Source organism: Miscanthus floridulus, chromosome 7, assembly GCF_019320115.1.
Source record: "Miscanthus floridulus cultivar M001 chromosome 7, ASM1932011v1, whole genome shotgun sequence".
NCBI lineage: Eukaryota > Viridiplantae > Streptophyta > Magnoliopsida > Poales > Poaceae > Miscanthus > Miscanthus floridulus.
This window is the reverse complement of record NC_089586.1, coordinates 120087935-120102874: the sequence shown is the minus strand read 5'-3', so window position 1 is coordinate 120102874 and position 14940 is coordinate 120087935. Positions and strand designations below refer to the sequence as shown.

At 43.4% G+C, this 14940-nt stretch overlaps 2 protein-coding genes and 1 long non-coding RNA gene across 3 annotated transcripts; 1 reads left to right on the top strand and 2 right to left on the bottom strand.

Annotated features, from left to right (window-relative positions):
• Positions 1 to 402: 402 nt before the first annotated feature.
• LOC136464497 (uncharacterized) lies at positions 403 to 930 on the bottom strand. The gene is made up of 2 exons (XR_010761195.1): positions 827 to 930; positions 403 to 731 (listed from the first exon to the last, which is right to left on the bottom strand). It is a non-coding gene; the product is annotated as an uncharacterized lncRNA (long non-coding RNA).
• A 4344-nt stretch (positions 931 to 5274) lies between these two features.
• On the top strand, positions 5275 to 8227 carry LOC136464496 (cullin-3A-like). The gene is made up of 2 exons (XM_066463443.1): positions 5275 to 5510; positions 6006 to 8227. The coding sequence occupies exons 1-2, from the start codon at positions 5341 to 5343 to the stop codon at positions 8044 to 8046; spliced, it is 2211 nt and encodes a 736-aa protein (XP_066319540.1). The 5' UTR covers positions 5275 to 5340; the 3' UTR covers positions 8047 to 8227.
• Positions 8228 to 9127: 900 nt separating this feature from the next.
• Positions 9128 to 14597, bottom strand: LOC136464494 (probable hexosyltransferase MUCI70). Its single transcript, XM_066463442.1, has 8 exons — positions 14377 to 14597; positions 13717 to 13801; positions 13594 to 13646; positions 12272 to 12624; positions 11010 to 11221; positions 10186 to 10442; positions 9915 to 10093; positions 9128 to 9522 (listed from the first exon to the last, which is right to left on the bottom strand). Exons 1-8 carry the CDS (start codon positions 14528 to 14530, stop codon positions 9397 to 9399), a joined length of 1419 nt encoding a protein of 472 aa, XP_066319539.1. The 5' UTR covers positions 14531 to 14597; the 3' UTR covers positions 9128 to 9396.
• Positions 14598 to 14940: the final 343 nt, after the last annotated feature.

The following is a 14940-nucleotide window of genomic DNA, read 5'->3' as shown; positions in this document are numbered from 1 at the left end:
TGACCTGAGAAAGATCATCAGCCGGCTCATCTTCTGCGGCTACCTCTTCTTTAGCTTCTTCCATTGCAGTATCATTGAAGCACGCACCATCGGGAATAATATCATTGTCGTCCCATTGTTCTTCTTCACCTTCTTCCATTACAACACCGGTTTCTCCGTGCTTTGTCTAACAAATATAGTTTGGCATGAAACCCGACTTAAACAAGTGTGAATGAAGAGTCCTTGAGCAAGGATATTCCACCATATTCTTACATATGGCACATGGGCAGCACATGAAACCGTCGCGTTTGTTTGCCTCAGCCGCACGTAACAAAGAATGCACACCGCCAATGAACTCTTGGGAGCGGCGATCAGCATTATACATCCAATGACGGCTCATCTGCATTACATGACATAAATATCATATTAAAACCTAGATCATAATTAATTATTTATACAACATGCGTGCCACCACAAAAGATACAAATTTATGAAAGCATCGCTACAATGTAGACAATCCCAACTACCACTAAAAGAACTAAAGCTAAAATACATTTCAGGAGCACAAGGATTTCACGACCAATCTCAACTAAAACAGACAGATCCCCCGATTGTGCAACATCTTTGGGCTTCTTCGGCTGGATCACTGCCTCATTAGCCGCCGTATCTGCCTGTTGTGTAAGATATTTTTGCACGAGTTCAACATACTCTTCCTCCCAGTAGAAGCCTGAACATCGTCCACTGCCATCCCACTGAAATTAAAACAAAAAATTAGAACTTTAATCACAACCATCATGAAAATAGGTATAAACTAACCATAATCATTAAATACGATAAAATAACTCACATTGCGATCCGGACACTTGTAGAAGATACGATCCTTGTTGGGACCCTCCTTCTTCACTCGGTACTCCATCACAATCTTCGTCTCATCACGACACTTGCTGCATGGAATGAGAGGGAGGCCCGGCCTAAGTCGCTTTGGAAACCCATGAGAGGCCGAGGATCCAGAAGCAGTTGACATCTACTCTCTATACTCATTTTTTAATACACTATAAATTTCTCCTTTTATAAACAAATAAAATTAAGAAACTATAAAATTATCTAGATCTCTATACTCATTTTTTAATACATTATAGCTCAAAAACATGTTTTAATAAATAACCATCCGTACTAGTTGACCTTGCTTACGTGATCATCTCGGCGAGCATTTCTCCACCGGACGGCACCGTACTTGGTCAAGGAAGAGCTCCGATTCTACGAGGAAGGGAACACGGTCTTCCACGACCGTTGTCGCTCTCCCTCGTAGAATCAAAGCTCCTCCTTGACACCCGTTACCGCTCGGCAGAGAACATGATCGCCGAGATGAACACAGTCCGCAAGTTCAACTAGTACGGATTTTCTATAATTTTCTAACTATTTTCTAAGTTTATATTTATATATACTATGTTTAGGTGCGGTGATTAACAGACTACTGCGACAATATCGGGATATGTGAATAAATAACCATCTGTACTAGTTGACCTTGCTTACGTGATCATCTCGGCGAGCATTTCTCCACCGGACGGCACCGTACTTGGTCAAGGAAGAGCTCCGATTCTACGAAGAAGGGAACACGGTCTTCCACGACCGTTGTCGCTCTCCCTCGTAGAATCAAAGCTCCTCCTTGACGTCCGTTACCGCTCGGCAAAGAACATGATCGCCGAGATGAACACGGTCCGCAAGTTCAACTAGTACGGATTTTCTATAATTTTCTAACTATTTTCTAAGTTTATATTTATATATACTACGTTTAGGTACGGTGATTGACAGACTACTGCGACGATATCGGGACATGTGAATAAATAACCATCCGTACTAGTTGACCTTGCTTACGTGATCATCTCGGCGAGCATTTCTCCACCGGACGGCACCGTACTTGGTCAAGGAAGAGCTCCGATTCTACGAGGAAGGGAACACGGTCTTCCACGACCGTTGTCGCTCTCCCTCATAGAATCAAAGCTCCTCCTTGACGTCCGTTACCGCTTGGCAGAGAATATGCTCGCCGAGCTGAACACGGTCCGCAAGTTCAACTAGTACGGATTTGCTATAATTTTCTAACTATTTTCTAAGTTTATATTTATATATACTTTAACCTTCTTTCATGTAAATATGCAAGCTTGAAGTGATTTTGAGCTCAAATTGCTTACAAATGAAAAAAATCACAATAAAGAACCATATATATATAGTGAACAAAATGGCATAAGACAATAGTGAAAAATGAGAGTATGAGATTGGTAACCTTTACAACTGAAGAATCGACGGAGGAATCGAAGAAATCGATGGAGGAATCGAAGAATGGATGGAGAAACAATGGAGGGAGGGAGGAAGCAAGAACACTAGTGCAGTGAGCTTCAAAATGTGCTGAGCTCGGGCTCGGGGAGAAAGGAGACGACCGATATATAAAGGGAGAACATTTAGTCCCGGTTGGTGGCTCCAACCGGGACTAAAGGTAACTTTCCAACCCCGGGCGCAGCCACGGCCCGGGAATAGACCTTTACTCCCGGTTGGATCCACCAACCGGGAGTAAAAGTATACCTTTAGTCCCGGTTGGTGGCTCCAACCGGGACTAAAGGTCCCTGCCACCTCTGTCTGGCGCAGTAGCCGTTGGGCAGGGACCTTTAGTCCCGGTTGGATCCACCAACCGGGACTAAAGGTATTTCTAGTCCTAGGGGAAAAAAATTCCGGAACTAGAGCCTATTTTAATCGAGAATCAAAGGTCTGTTCTCTACTAATGTGTTATTCATCTTTGTACTGCCTTTTATTTTTTCTCAAGATATATAAGATGTGAGGTACTCTTCTGAGCGACATTATAAAAAAGAGAGGTTTGTTATGGTGCTTAGAAGGAACCACCGGTTCCTCCCGTCAAAATTATTTACCACATGTGTTAATTAAGAAAATTAATTAATTATAATTAAGGATAGTTTAGTACTTTTCCTACAGTACATAATCTCTAACTCCCTAGCGGTGGCTCCGGGGTCTCTGGGACCACGCGGACACGGCGGCACCGCCGTCATGCTCATAGGCAACAAGACCGACCTGGCGCCGCGCCACCTCCGCACCGTGCCGCGTGGGGATGCCGCCGCGCTCGCGGAGCAGGAGGGCCTCTCGTTCTTCGAGACCTCCGCGCCGTCAGCAGGAAGGCGCTGGCCGCGGCCGCGGTGGATGAGGACGCGCCGACGGCGGGCGCCGTTGGGGAGGGGCAGACGACGCCGAGCTCCGGCGGCCTCACGATGCTGAGCTCCGACACGAGGAGACGCTGAGCTCCGACACGAGGAGGCTGAGGGCCACGCGCACGTCCATCCGAGCCACCATGGCTGCCTTCTCTCTCTCATCTCAAAGCCTAGGTAGCAGCGACTAGAAGTAGCTAGCCAGAAGCCCAGAACACCTCGTCCATGGCGATGGCCTCTGCGGCTTCCTCCTGCACGGACGGCACATGGTGGGTGTACGCGCTCCCGGCGCTGCTCGGCGGACACCCTGTGCGCCCACCTGGCCCTCCTGGCCGGCCTGCTCTTCCTGGTCATCGTCTCGGCGGTTCTGCTGGAGTGGGCCATGTCACCGGGCGGGCCGGCGGCATGGGCCGCTCTGCCTCGCGCGTAGGCTGCCGGCGAGCGCAGCCACTCTACCTCGCGCGTAGGTCTTTTTTCCGATTCAGAGAAGTAACTGCCGCTAAAATACTGTTATACCCTCCCAAATTAATTAGAAACCAGTTCCAGGTCCATATATCTTTTAGTTCTTACCCACAAGTTATGTTTCTTCCATCTAGTTTCTCCTATTTTTAAACCGTCAGATCTAAAACAGCATGTTTGCTGGTTGGTTTCTGGGCTGGTTTGGGCTGGCTGGTGCTAGTTTGTTGTGAGAGAAAAACACTGTTGGCTGGTTGAATAAGTCTGGCTGAAACCAACGAGCGAACATGGTGAATAAACGAAGGGCTCTCATTATTTCCGAGCGCTGTAAAATTTCACTAAAAAAAAGTTATCTCATAAGCAATCCATAAATAGTTTGAGTACGCATAAAAAATTGCGCACCATATAAGATTACACCACTAGTTTTTGGAAAATGGCTCTCTCAGTGATGACAAGAAAATCGTCTAAAAAAATGATGACAAGAAAATCATTCGGAACACTATCAACTATCTTATTGCTCAATAAGATACAGCAGCAACCGTAGAAGCACTGCTCCGAGCCTCTGATGGGCAGTCGAACGGCTATCCGCATGGTCTGCGGTGTGAGGTGCAGACGTGCAGTAGAACACAATCGACGGCTTGCGATCTATTGGGGACGCAAATGGACATCTTGCGGTCTTGGCAGGCTGGCCCGTGAAGTAATTGCAGCTAATCTGCTTGAGTGATGAAGGCAATTTTGTAGCGTGGGCCAAACGGGTTGCGGTAATTAACCTGACAAGGTGGGAAGGCGGACATGCGTCATCTCGGTTCATCATCGTCGAGAAAGAAAAAAAAAGTGAGAAACGGATAATAAGCCCTCGTTTAGTTTCCTCCAAAACTTTATACTCTGTAACGTTAGACATATGTATGGAGTATTAAATATAGATTAAAAAATAATTAATTACACATATTATGACTAATTCGCGAGATGAATCTTTTAAGCCTAATTAGTCAATGATTTGACAACAAGTGCTACCGTATATGTGTGCTAATGACAGATTAATTATGCTTAATAAATTCGTCTAGTAGTTTACTGACGGATTCTGTAATTTATTTTTTTATTAGTATTTAAATATCCATACGATACTCCACGTAACACCCGATATGACACGTAAGATTTTACATGAACTAGCCCTTCAGCCTGTTCGCTCGTTGGTTTCAGCCAGCCCAAACCAGCCAGCCAACAGTGTTTTTCTCTCACAACAAACCAGCACCAGCTAGCCTAAACCAGCCCAGAAACCAACCAGCGAATAAGCCGCTTATTTAGTTCGCGAAAAGTTTTCTCAAAAAATGCTACAGTACCCATCACATCGAATCTTGTGATACGTACATGGAGCATTAAATGTAGACGAAAAAAATTAATTACACAGTTTGGTTGAAAATTACGAGATGAACGTTTTGAGCCTAATTAGTCCATGATTAAACACTAATTACCCAATAAAAACAAAAATGTTAGCCGAATTTAACTTTTCACCGACTAAACGCGGGCTAAATAAGACCCGAAGAGGGGAAAAGAAGAGAGAGAAAGGAGGAGCCATCTGGTTTCCCCATCGGTTTTCTTCCCCGCCGCCGCTCTCCCTGTGTCCAGTGTCCGCCCCGCTTCCGCCCGCGTCCACCCACCCGCCCTCCCTGCCCCCGAACCCTAACCTCTGGCGGCGATGAGCGGCGGCGGTCCGCCGAGGAAGCGCAACTTCAAGATCGAGGCGTTCAAGAACCGTGTGGAGCTCGACCCCAAGTACGCGGAGCGGACATGGAAGGTCCTCGAGCACGCCATCCACGAGATCTACAACCACAACGCCAGTGGCCTCTCCTTCGAGGAGCTTTACAGGTTGGTCCACACCCCCACAACCCACCCCGCGCAACTCACCTTACCTGGCCATCGCTGCCTTTCGGGCCATCCGCTGACGGCCATTCGAAGAATTATTATGTGTTTCTGGAGTAGCGACTTGTGCAAATTCGGGCAAAATTGTGCCTGTTCGGGATGATTATTAGCGGAACGCCAGTTCCTGTGGATCCTTCCTACCCCTCTATACAGATTTTGATAGCTAATAACCGTGATTATTCGAGACTGAGTTGTATGTAGGAACTGATGTTACATTGCACTTCATGTGACTATGTGAGCAGTAGATTTGTGTTTGATTTACGTATTATAGTCTCTCCAAATCTGTGCCTGTTGAACCTTTTTTTTTCTTTTGCAGAAAATTAGTTAGCAAATTTACTAGCACTAATTACTGTACAAAAATATCTGGTGTGGCACGTAGATGTAGGTGCACTACACCAAGATATAGTGTGGCCTAGCGTGATTGTGACTCTCTCTCTGCAGGAGTGCCTACAACATGGTGCTTCACAAGTATGGTGAGAAGCTGTATGATGGCCTTCAGAACACAATGACATGGCGCTTGAAGGAAATATCAAAATCAATAGAGGCTGCACATGGTGGTTTATTTTTGGAGGAGCTGAATGCAAAGTGGATGGATCACAACAAGGCGCTACAGATGATACGAGATATTCTTATGTACATGGACAGGACATATGTCCCTACATCTCATAGGACACCTGTTCATGAGCTTGGTCTGAATTTGTGGAGGGATCACATAATTCGCTCCCCCATGATCCATAGTCGGCTGGTTAACACCCTTTTGGATCTTATAAAAGGGGAAAGAATGGGTGAAGTGATTAACAGAGGCCTGATGAGGAGCATAACAAAGATGCTGATGGATCTGGGTCCTGCTGTGTATCAAGACGATTTTGAGAAACTATTTCTGGATGTTTCAGCCAGCTTCTACAGTGTGGAGTCTCAAGAGTTCATTGAGTGCTGTGACTGTGGGAACTACCTTAAGAAGGCCGAGAGGCGTCTAAATGAGGAAATGGAGCGTGTCTCACACTATTTGGATGCTGGCAGTGAGGCAAAGATAACTAGTGTAGTGGAGAAAGAGATGATTGCCAATCACATGCACAGATTGGTTCACATGGAAAATTCAGGGCTTGTTAACATGCTAGTAGATGACAGGTATGAAGATTTGGGTCGGATGTATTCCTTGTTCCGAAGGGTTCCTGATGGGTTATCAACGATTAGAGATGTCATGACTTCTTACCTGAGGGAAACAGGGAAGCAGTTAGTGACGGATCCAGAAAGTTTGAAAGATCCAGTCGAATTTGTCCAACGCTTGTTAAATGAGAAGGACAAGCATGATAAGATCATCGGTGTTGCTTTTGGCAATGACAAAACCTTCCAGAATGCTCTGAATTCGTCTTTTGAGTATTTCATCAACTTAAACAACCGGTCACCTGAATTCATATCATTATATGTTGATGACAAACTCCGCAAAGGACTTAAAGGGGCCACAGAAGAAGATGTGGAGGTTATAATGGACAAAGTCATGATGCTGTTCCGATACCTCCAGGAGAAGGATGTGTTTGAAAAGTACTATAAGCAGCATTTGGCGAAAAGGCTCCTGTCTAGCAAAACTGTTTCTGATGATGCTGAGAGAAGTATGATAGTTAAACTCAAGACAGAATGTGGATACCAGTTCACTTCGAAGCTAGAGGGCATGTTCACTGATATGAAAACCTCCCAGGACACCATGCAAGACTTCTATGCCAAGAAGTCTGAGGAACTCGGGGATGGCCCTACGCTTGATGTCCACATTTTGACAACTGGTTCTTGGCCTACGCAGCCCAGTCCTCCTTGCAACCTTCCAACTGAAATACTTACAGTATGTGAGAAGTTCCGGGCATATTATCTTGGGACTCACAATGGCCGGAGATTGACATGGCAAACAAACATGGGTACAGCTGACATAAAAGCCACATTTGGAAAAGGCCAGAAGCATGAACTGAATGTATCCACTTATCAGATGTGTGTTCTCATGCTGTTTAACAATGCTGATGGATTGACCTACAAAGACATTGAACGGGATACTGAGATACCTGCCTCAGACCTAAAGAGATGTCTGCAGTCCCTTGCTTGTGTCAAGGGGAAGAATGTTCTCCGCAAGGAGCCCATGAGCAAGGACATATCGGAGGATGATACATTCTACTTTAATGATAAGTTCACAAGCAAGCTTGTTAAAGTGAAGATTGGGACAGTGGTAGCGCAAAAGGAATCTGAACCAGAGAAACAGGAGACTCGCCAACGGGTTGAGGAGGACAGGAAACCTCAGATCGAAGCAGCCATTGTCAGGATCATGAAATCACGGAGGGTGTTGGATCATAACAGCATTGTAGCTGAGGTTACCAAGCAATTACAAGCACGTTTCTTGCCAAACCCTGTTGTCATAAAGAAGCGCATCGAATCTCTAATTGAGCGTGAATTCTTGGAAAGAGACAAAGTAGATAGAAAATTATATCGTTATCTTGCATAGAAACTTGTCATGTGATAATTCATGAACAGTTGGCATCCTTCTGCTCTTGTAAAACAGTTTTCTTTATGCTCAACTTCTGTTTTATCAGTTGCATTGGCTGCTGGGTTCATAGATGTCCAAACATTGGTTATTGGTTGATGGTGAATTGAAGTGGGGATTGTATTGAATTTTACTGCTCCAACACTTTCTCCTTTCGTTTGATGGTGCTATGACAGGTCTGTAAGAACTAAGAAGCCATATTTATTTGTTTCCTGTGCAGCAATCATACTTCGATAGTTTCTGTTTCCTTTGGATCCGTTTCACCTTTCCACTTCTCCTAGTGCCATGTATGCTTCTATGCCTTTCACTTCAGGATTCGTAAGCTACTCCCTCTGTACTAAATTACAAGTCATTCTGACTTTTTTAGGGACTTAGTTTTTATTACGCATCTAAATATCATACATAATTTCTACTATGTTATGCATCTAGATATCATACATAGTTTTTACTATGTATCTAGAAAAGTCAGAACGATTTATAATTTTGAATGGAATATATCAGGATGTCCTAAGTTTATGTGGCTACCTACATCCAGATGTCCTCTTAGTTTTATGTGACAAAGTTGGCCATAAATACAATACCAACTTGTTAACAAGATTTGAAATGTTGCTTGAAGTACATCCAATGAATGAGTTTACAGAGAGTGTTCATCAGAGTCCGTACTGGCCATGACATTGTGTAATGTCAACGAGGAAACACGCATCATTTAAAAAATTCAGAGATACAACAATAATGCACAATATATGAATAAAAGAAGCAAAGGTTACTCTCCGGATATGTACTTACAAAGCCAGAAAATGGTACACGTTCGATGAACTTAAAAAGGTACTCCCTCTATTTCAAATTAAGATGTTTTGACTTTTCTAATACATAGCTTTTGCTATGTATTTAGATATACACTATGTTTAGATACATATAGTAGAAATAATATATTTAGAAAAAAAATCAAAACATCTTATAATTTGGAATAGAGGGTACCATCATTCTAACACTTCGATTTGTTCAATGAACATTTTCACAATACAAAGCTGAAATCAAAATGAATTTTCTAACGAAGTGAGACCACTGGCGTTGCTACATGTCTACTGCCAACGGCTGTGCAAACGTTACTTCGTTTCTCTTCTCTACAAACAAGCATGTTAGGCACATTGACGCTGTTCTGGTCCTCTGTAAACAAAAGAAGACGATATCACTTTGGCTGACTGTCCTGCACGATTGGATGCGGCAAGGAGAAGATCAACTTGTACCCTGAATGCAAGAGCTGGATGAATGGTATGCACAATAAATTGAAGTCACATTGCTGTTGATTCCTCAAATGGCAGTCTCAGCCTTGTATGAATGACGAATCGTGTCCAAACGAAGATTAGCTGGTGGTGGATCTGTAGTCTCGTTAGTTCGGTGATGGAACAGTTTAGCTATCGCTCTTCTTTCGCAGTCCTGTTTCGACAACAAATCGACATCCATAGTATTAGATAGTCTATGCAAACCCGTTAATAAATGCGATGGTGATTACTTTGTTCTGCAGAATTGCCTTTTTGGGACCCTAAGCAGTAAACTACAATTCTCTACTAATATATGGTCCTAGCAATTCAATATGCAATAGCATGGATTGTTGCACCCAGTTATTGCCTACAGAGAAGGAATTCAGGAAAATAAACAGGGCTTTGCCAGTAACTCTTACATACACACTAGACCCCTAATTTGATTGTGCTGGGTAGCCACATGGTGTCATATAGTTTAAGTACATAGGGCCGAATGTCCTCAACTATTTTTTAGACTTATTGACTCGGACTCTGTACATGCTGAAATGCATTGATTGTTGCTATTACCTTAAACATATTTAGGTGAAAAGGTTTCCCTGGATTCGTTCTCCTGAGCTTCAAATAAGTGTATGTAAAACTCAATTGATCACGTGAGGTAAAAAGGTTTACTTCGTTAAACCAAAGGCATGAAAACAAGTTAGACATTGGTGTATGGGCACGCACAATGAATGATCCTTCAGGTACATCTGCAAAAGTTCATGTACAGGGTCAACTCTTGGGCCAATCAAGAAATATATACTTCTAAGTCATTAACTAAACAATATGATAGGATACATACAGCTTGGAAGAACAGGCAGTTGGTCAGAGTTATTAAACTTGACAAGACCATCAGACTGGTAAAAGTGAAATTGCTCATCAATAGCAGTATGATTGTACTTGTTCAACCGCTTGTTTTGGAGTATTTCCTCCCATACACAAGAGCGATCATAGTGCATTGAGATGGCATATTCTCCTTTCTTTCTCCATAAGAAATACTCAATGATAAGCATTGGATCAGCATGGAGGCGCAGTTTGCTATCCAACCATATAGAATACCTAGAAAGAAAAATACCTTCAGTTAACCCAGGTGAGAAAATACTAGCTCATTTCTCAAGAGAAAATTTCTTTAGCCAGAAAACAATGCCATTTTGTGATAGAGCACTCCTTTTTAGGCTCTTGATGCCTATATGAATAATAACCTTAAACTTATAAAGATTATGTTTGTAGATTTTGAAAAATACTTCCGTAATACTACAATTTTACAAGGCTTTTTAACTTTTATTTGATCAAGAGTTTATAACTATATTACTATAGAAATTAATGTTCAATGTTGCATTTTGAACAATATGTCCAGACAACGCGCTTTTGTGATCGCAGTGTCCGGGGCATAAGCATTATTATTAACAAAATAGGAAAAAGAAAATTCGCTGCAACATAAAGCAAAGTAAGAAGCCCTAGTTACAATGAGAGCTGGTGGGATGATAAGCACTAACCAGTTAGTAGGCAGTACTTGTAGGATTTTTTGGATTTAACAGAATTTATTGTTAGAGCAAAGACATTGCTGGTAATAAAAAAATTCACTGCACAATTAAGTACGATACGCATACTTCCTTGAAGACTTACATGGCAGATGGGAAGAGTCGATGAGCTAGAAATTTTGGCACATTCCCAGCTCTTAGCATATCTTCGTATGGTAAGTTCTTAACTACGACACTTCTCCATAAGCCTATGAATCCATTTCCATCAGGCATGTGTCCTTCAGAGGAAAGGGCTGCCAGTGTTAGCTCATCCATGAACATGACGAAGCACACATTCTTCTTAGCGTAAGAGCCAATCTAATGTAGAAAGGTCCGATCTTCCGATAGCGTCGATTGGTGGAGACTCGACGTTCACGGTCTAGGCTTCAAACCAAGACAGATTCGGACCCTCGCAACCGTTACACCACTGCTCCGTTGGTTATCAACCACGCGAACGCGATTAACCTCGCCGAGAAGGCTTTTCTGCAAGCGAATCGAGAACAAAAGCAAAAACGGGATGAACGCAATCTGAAATTACAAATAAATATGAGGCTTCTGATAACGAGAAGGAGTTCAGGTCTTTATTCGAAATGACTAATCGCCACAGGCGAACAAGATCAAGAACCGGGACCCTGGTTCACAGCAAGCGGCCTTAGCTGCACAGTTGCAGCAAAACGACGTCTGTTTCACGAGAAAATCAAGAATTAAACAAAACTCAAACCCTAAGGAGAGCGGTGGCTGCTAATTATAGAGCCCCGAACGTCACCCCCCTAGACGCGCCCCCTAATGGGCTCTAAAACGATACGCGGCCCAACGGACCAAAAGACGGTATCGTAGCACCCTGCAGATTCTGGACACTGACTTGTTTCGACGATTCCCGTTGATTACGAAGGGCTTTTGACGTGAGACCACTTGCATTGACTTTCTTATCTAATTAGCTTTCCATCTATATGTGGATCGTCGAAAACAGAGCCCGGACGCGCCCGTATGTCCAGTTTTATGACAGACTGGTCCTGGAACCATAGATGGGCTCGAACTTGATTTGGGCCTCCACCTTGATGACTCAAACTGGATGAGCTTCGGGCCTCCTTCTCGGTTAGGACACCCTCGCTGATCTCCTTCACAATCTGTGAGAGTTTATGGCACATCGTACAATTACTATAGAACTTATAAAAAACAAGAAATATTCATGAAATAAAAGATTGATAAGGAGTGAAGACCAATGAATAATTTACCATCATGACAGAACATGAAATCAACTAGAAGAATAAACCTTATACTTAAGCCATTTTGCTACTCGAAAACAAGCTATTAGCTATAGCACACGGACGATCAAGCTCATCCATACAGAAGAGATTAGAAAATCACCATGCTTTTAGTTGGTCTCCTCAAGTAATCAGAGCTTCGAAAAATACATGATGATACAGTAACATGGCAGGTAGCCATATACCTTCTATCATTTTCATCCAACTCAAATCCGGTACTAGGGTAATCATCTGGTCCAACAAAACCGCAGTGGAGGGTTTGGTCTTTAGCATGGTATGTCTCTTCTCTATCCCCAAGACTCTGGTGTCCACCAAACACTGGTTCGAAGAAGCCATTACCAAGCAATACTTTTTCCTTCAATATATAGCTCAAAGAGAACTGTGTAAAATTCCCGTAGTGAGCAGGCTCCACAAGATCATCAACTGATGGCAAAAACTGAATATCGCATGGTGCATCTGCAATGTTGTATTTGGTAAGTAAACAGAAACCTCTGTAACATATTTTTTTTAGCATATATAAGGTAGGGTCCTATCGGATTTTTTTATATTAACTTGTAATAAACAATACTGTTTGTGTGCAATGATTCATGTAGCATATATAAGGTAGGGCCTAAGGCTGGATAACGAGCCGGCTCGGTTCGTTTGGGCTCGGCTCGTTCTGGCTCGTTAAGATAACGAGCTAGCTCGGCTCGGCTCGTTATCCTAACGAGCCAGAAAGCCAGCTCGGCTCGGCTCGTTAAAAGCTCGAGCTGGCTCGTTAAGCTCGCGAGCCAGGTATAAAAAATACACAAAATATAATATTTGTATTTATCTAAAGTTTGAGAATAATAATAATACAAAAGAAATGAATCTAACAACCTTAAATCGAATAAAAAAATTAATATGCGCTAATATATATACAAGTATAATAAAATACTATAGTATTCATGCATCTAAGTACCTTAAATGATACTTTTTTCCTGAAAGCTTGGCTTGTTTAGCTCGCGAGCGGCTCGCGAGCTGGCTTGAGTTGGCTCGTTATAGCTAACGAGCTAAAATCTTGGCTCGGCTCGGCTCGTTATCTTAACGAGCCGAGCCGAGCCGAGTCAAGCCAGCCACGAGCCGAGCGAGCTAACGAGCTTCGAGTTTTTCGTCCAGCCTTAGTAGGGCTAGGGCCTAATCAGATTGACAGATTGTTTGATACTAACTTGTAATAAAATACACTTGTTATTCTCTCCAAAAATAAAGGCATGGCAAGGATTGTTTCTAAGCAGAAAAGAGGGGGGATATCAGCTAGAAGATTATATCAAACTTAAAGACCCCCCCTTTTGTTCTAATGCATGTAGGGTAAAAAAATCTAATAAAAGTTATTTGTTGCATTTGACTAAAAAAGGCCCATCTTTGAGAAGTGCACCCTTTACAGAGTATAAAGAGAAGATCTCTTACAGCGCTTGTGTGGTTGGTTTCGACTTTTGGGGGGTTCCAACTCAACTTTAGTCCTGGCAGAAGACGTAAATCTGATGACTTTAACACAAACAACTGAATTTATACGTATGTATTTGAACTCACATAGAGATATTTGTAACATCAGGGCTGTATCCCTGACCATTCCACTTCAAAAGGTTCTCCCTATTAGATAGGCCATGATGCATTGCTGCAAAGCATAACATCAAATTTCAGAGAGTATTTTTTTTCTGCGGACAGAGAGTATTTTCTTTGGAGTCATCCAGAGAAAATATGAGAACATAATCAATAAAGTAAATAAATCTTTTTAACTCGTGACAAGAGGAAGTGATTCAATTTCCTGTGACCAAATACCTCTGGAACACACATCTTTTTCCAACTAACCAATTGGGGACAAGGAACCCACCTGAACGTAAATTCCATTTCATTTGAAACCAAAACAGAACCTCTAACACACATTTTAGGCCCTACTCACTTCTGGTGACAATGCTGATGCTTGTATCTCTAACAATTGGAACTGTAGAATTTACGTAATAGGAAATAATCGCCAGAACACATCTGAAGATTTGTGCACCCTGAAGAAATTTTACGCGACGATAGAAAATGGTAGTATGCGGCGGACACCGGCCCACTGCCCGCGCCGCCGCGCGCACATACAGAAAACAGATTGTGGTCGTATGCCTTTGTCAGTTGCAACTAAATTGCAGCTCCAAAGCAAAATCATAGTTCTGGATGGAAAAAGTACCTGGTCATTTGAACGCTTACCGTGGATTGGGAGGTTGGCATGGGAGGAAAAGGAGAGGTAGGCGAGGGAGAGGACAAGGAGTAGGATTAGGCGGCAGCGGCGCCGTAGCCTCCGGGAATGGCGGCGGGACCCGGCCGCGGCCGGGGCGGTTATCGGTAGGCGGAGCTCCGGCATGCCCCGCGCAGCACGCGCGCTCCGGCGAGGCGAAGAGGTGGGATGAGCAGCGAGAGAAAGCGGGCGAATATTTGCCCCTTATGTTTTGCCCTTATTTCGTCGAGAGAATTCCTTTTAAGCCATTATAAAAGTTCTCAATGGAAGCCACCTGGAAAATTACAATGTTACGCGAGCCATTGCTCCAATTTTTTTCACTCTTACATGCCACTAACGTTAACTTCTTGGAAGACGGCAGCTAACAGGATGTTGAAATGTGCATTTTACCCCTCTTACAGGTGAACCCCGCACGTCAACCTTCTTCTTCACCACACACTACTACCTCTTCTTCACCACAGAGCAGGGGCGCCTGGGGAGCGGCCGGCCAAGGTGCACCGGTGGTGGCCACAGACTCGCCTGAGGAGGACCGGCCA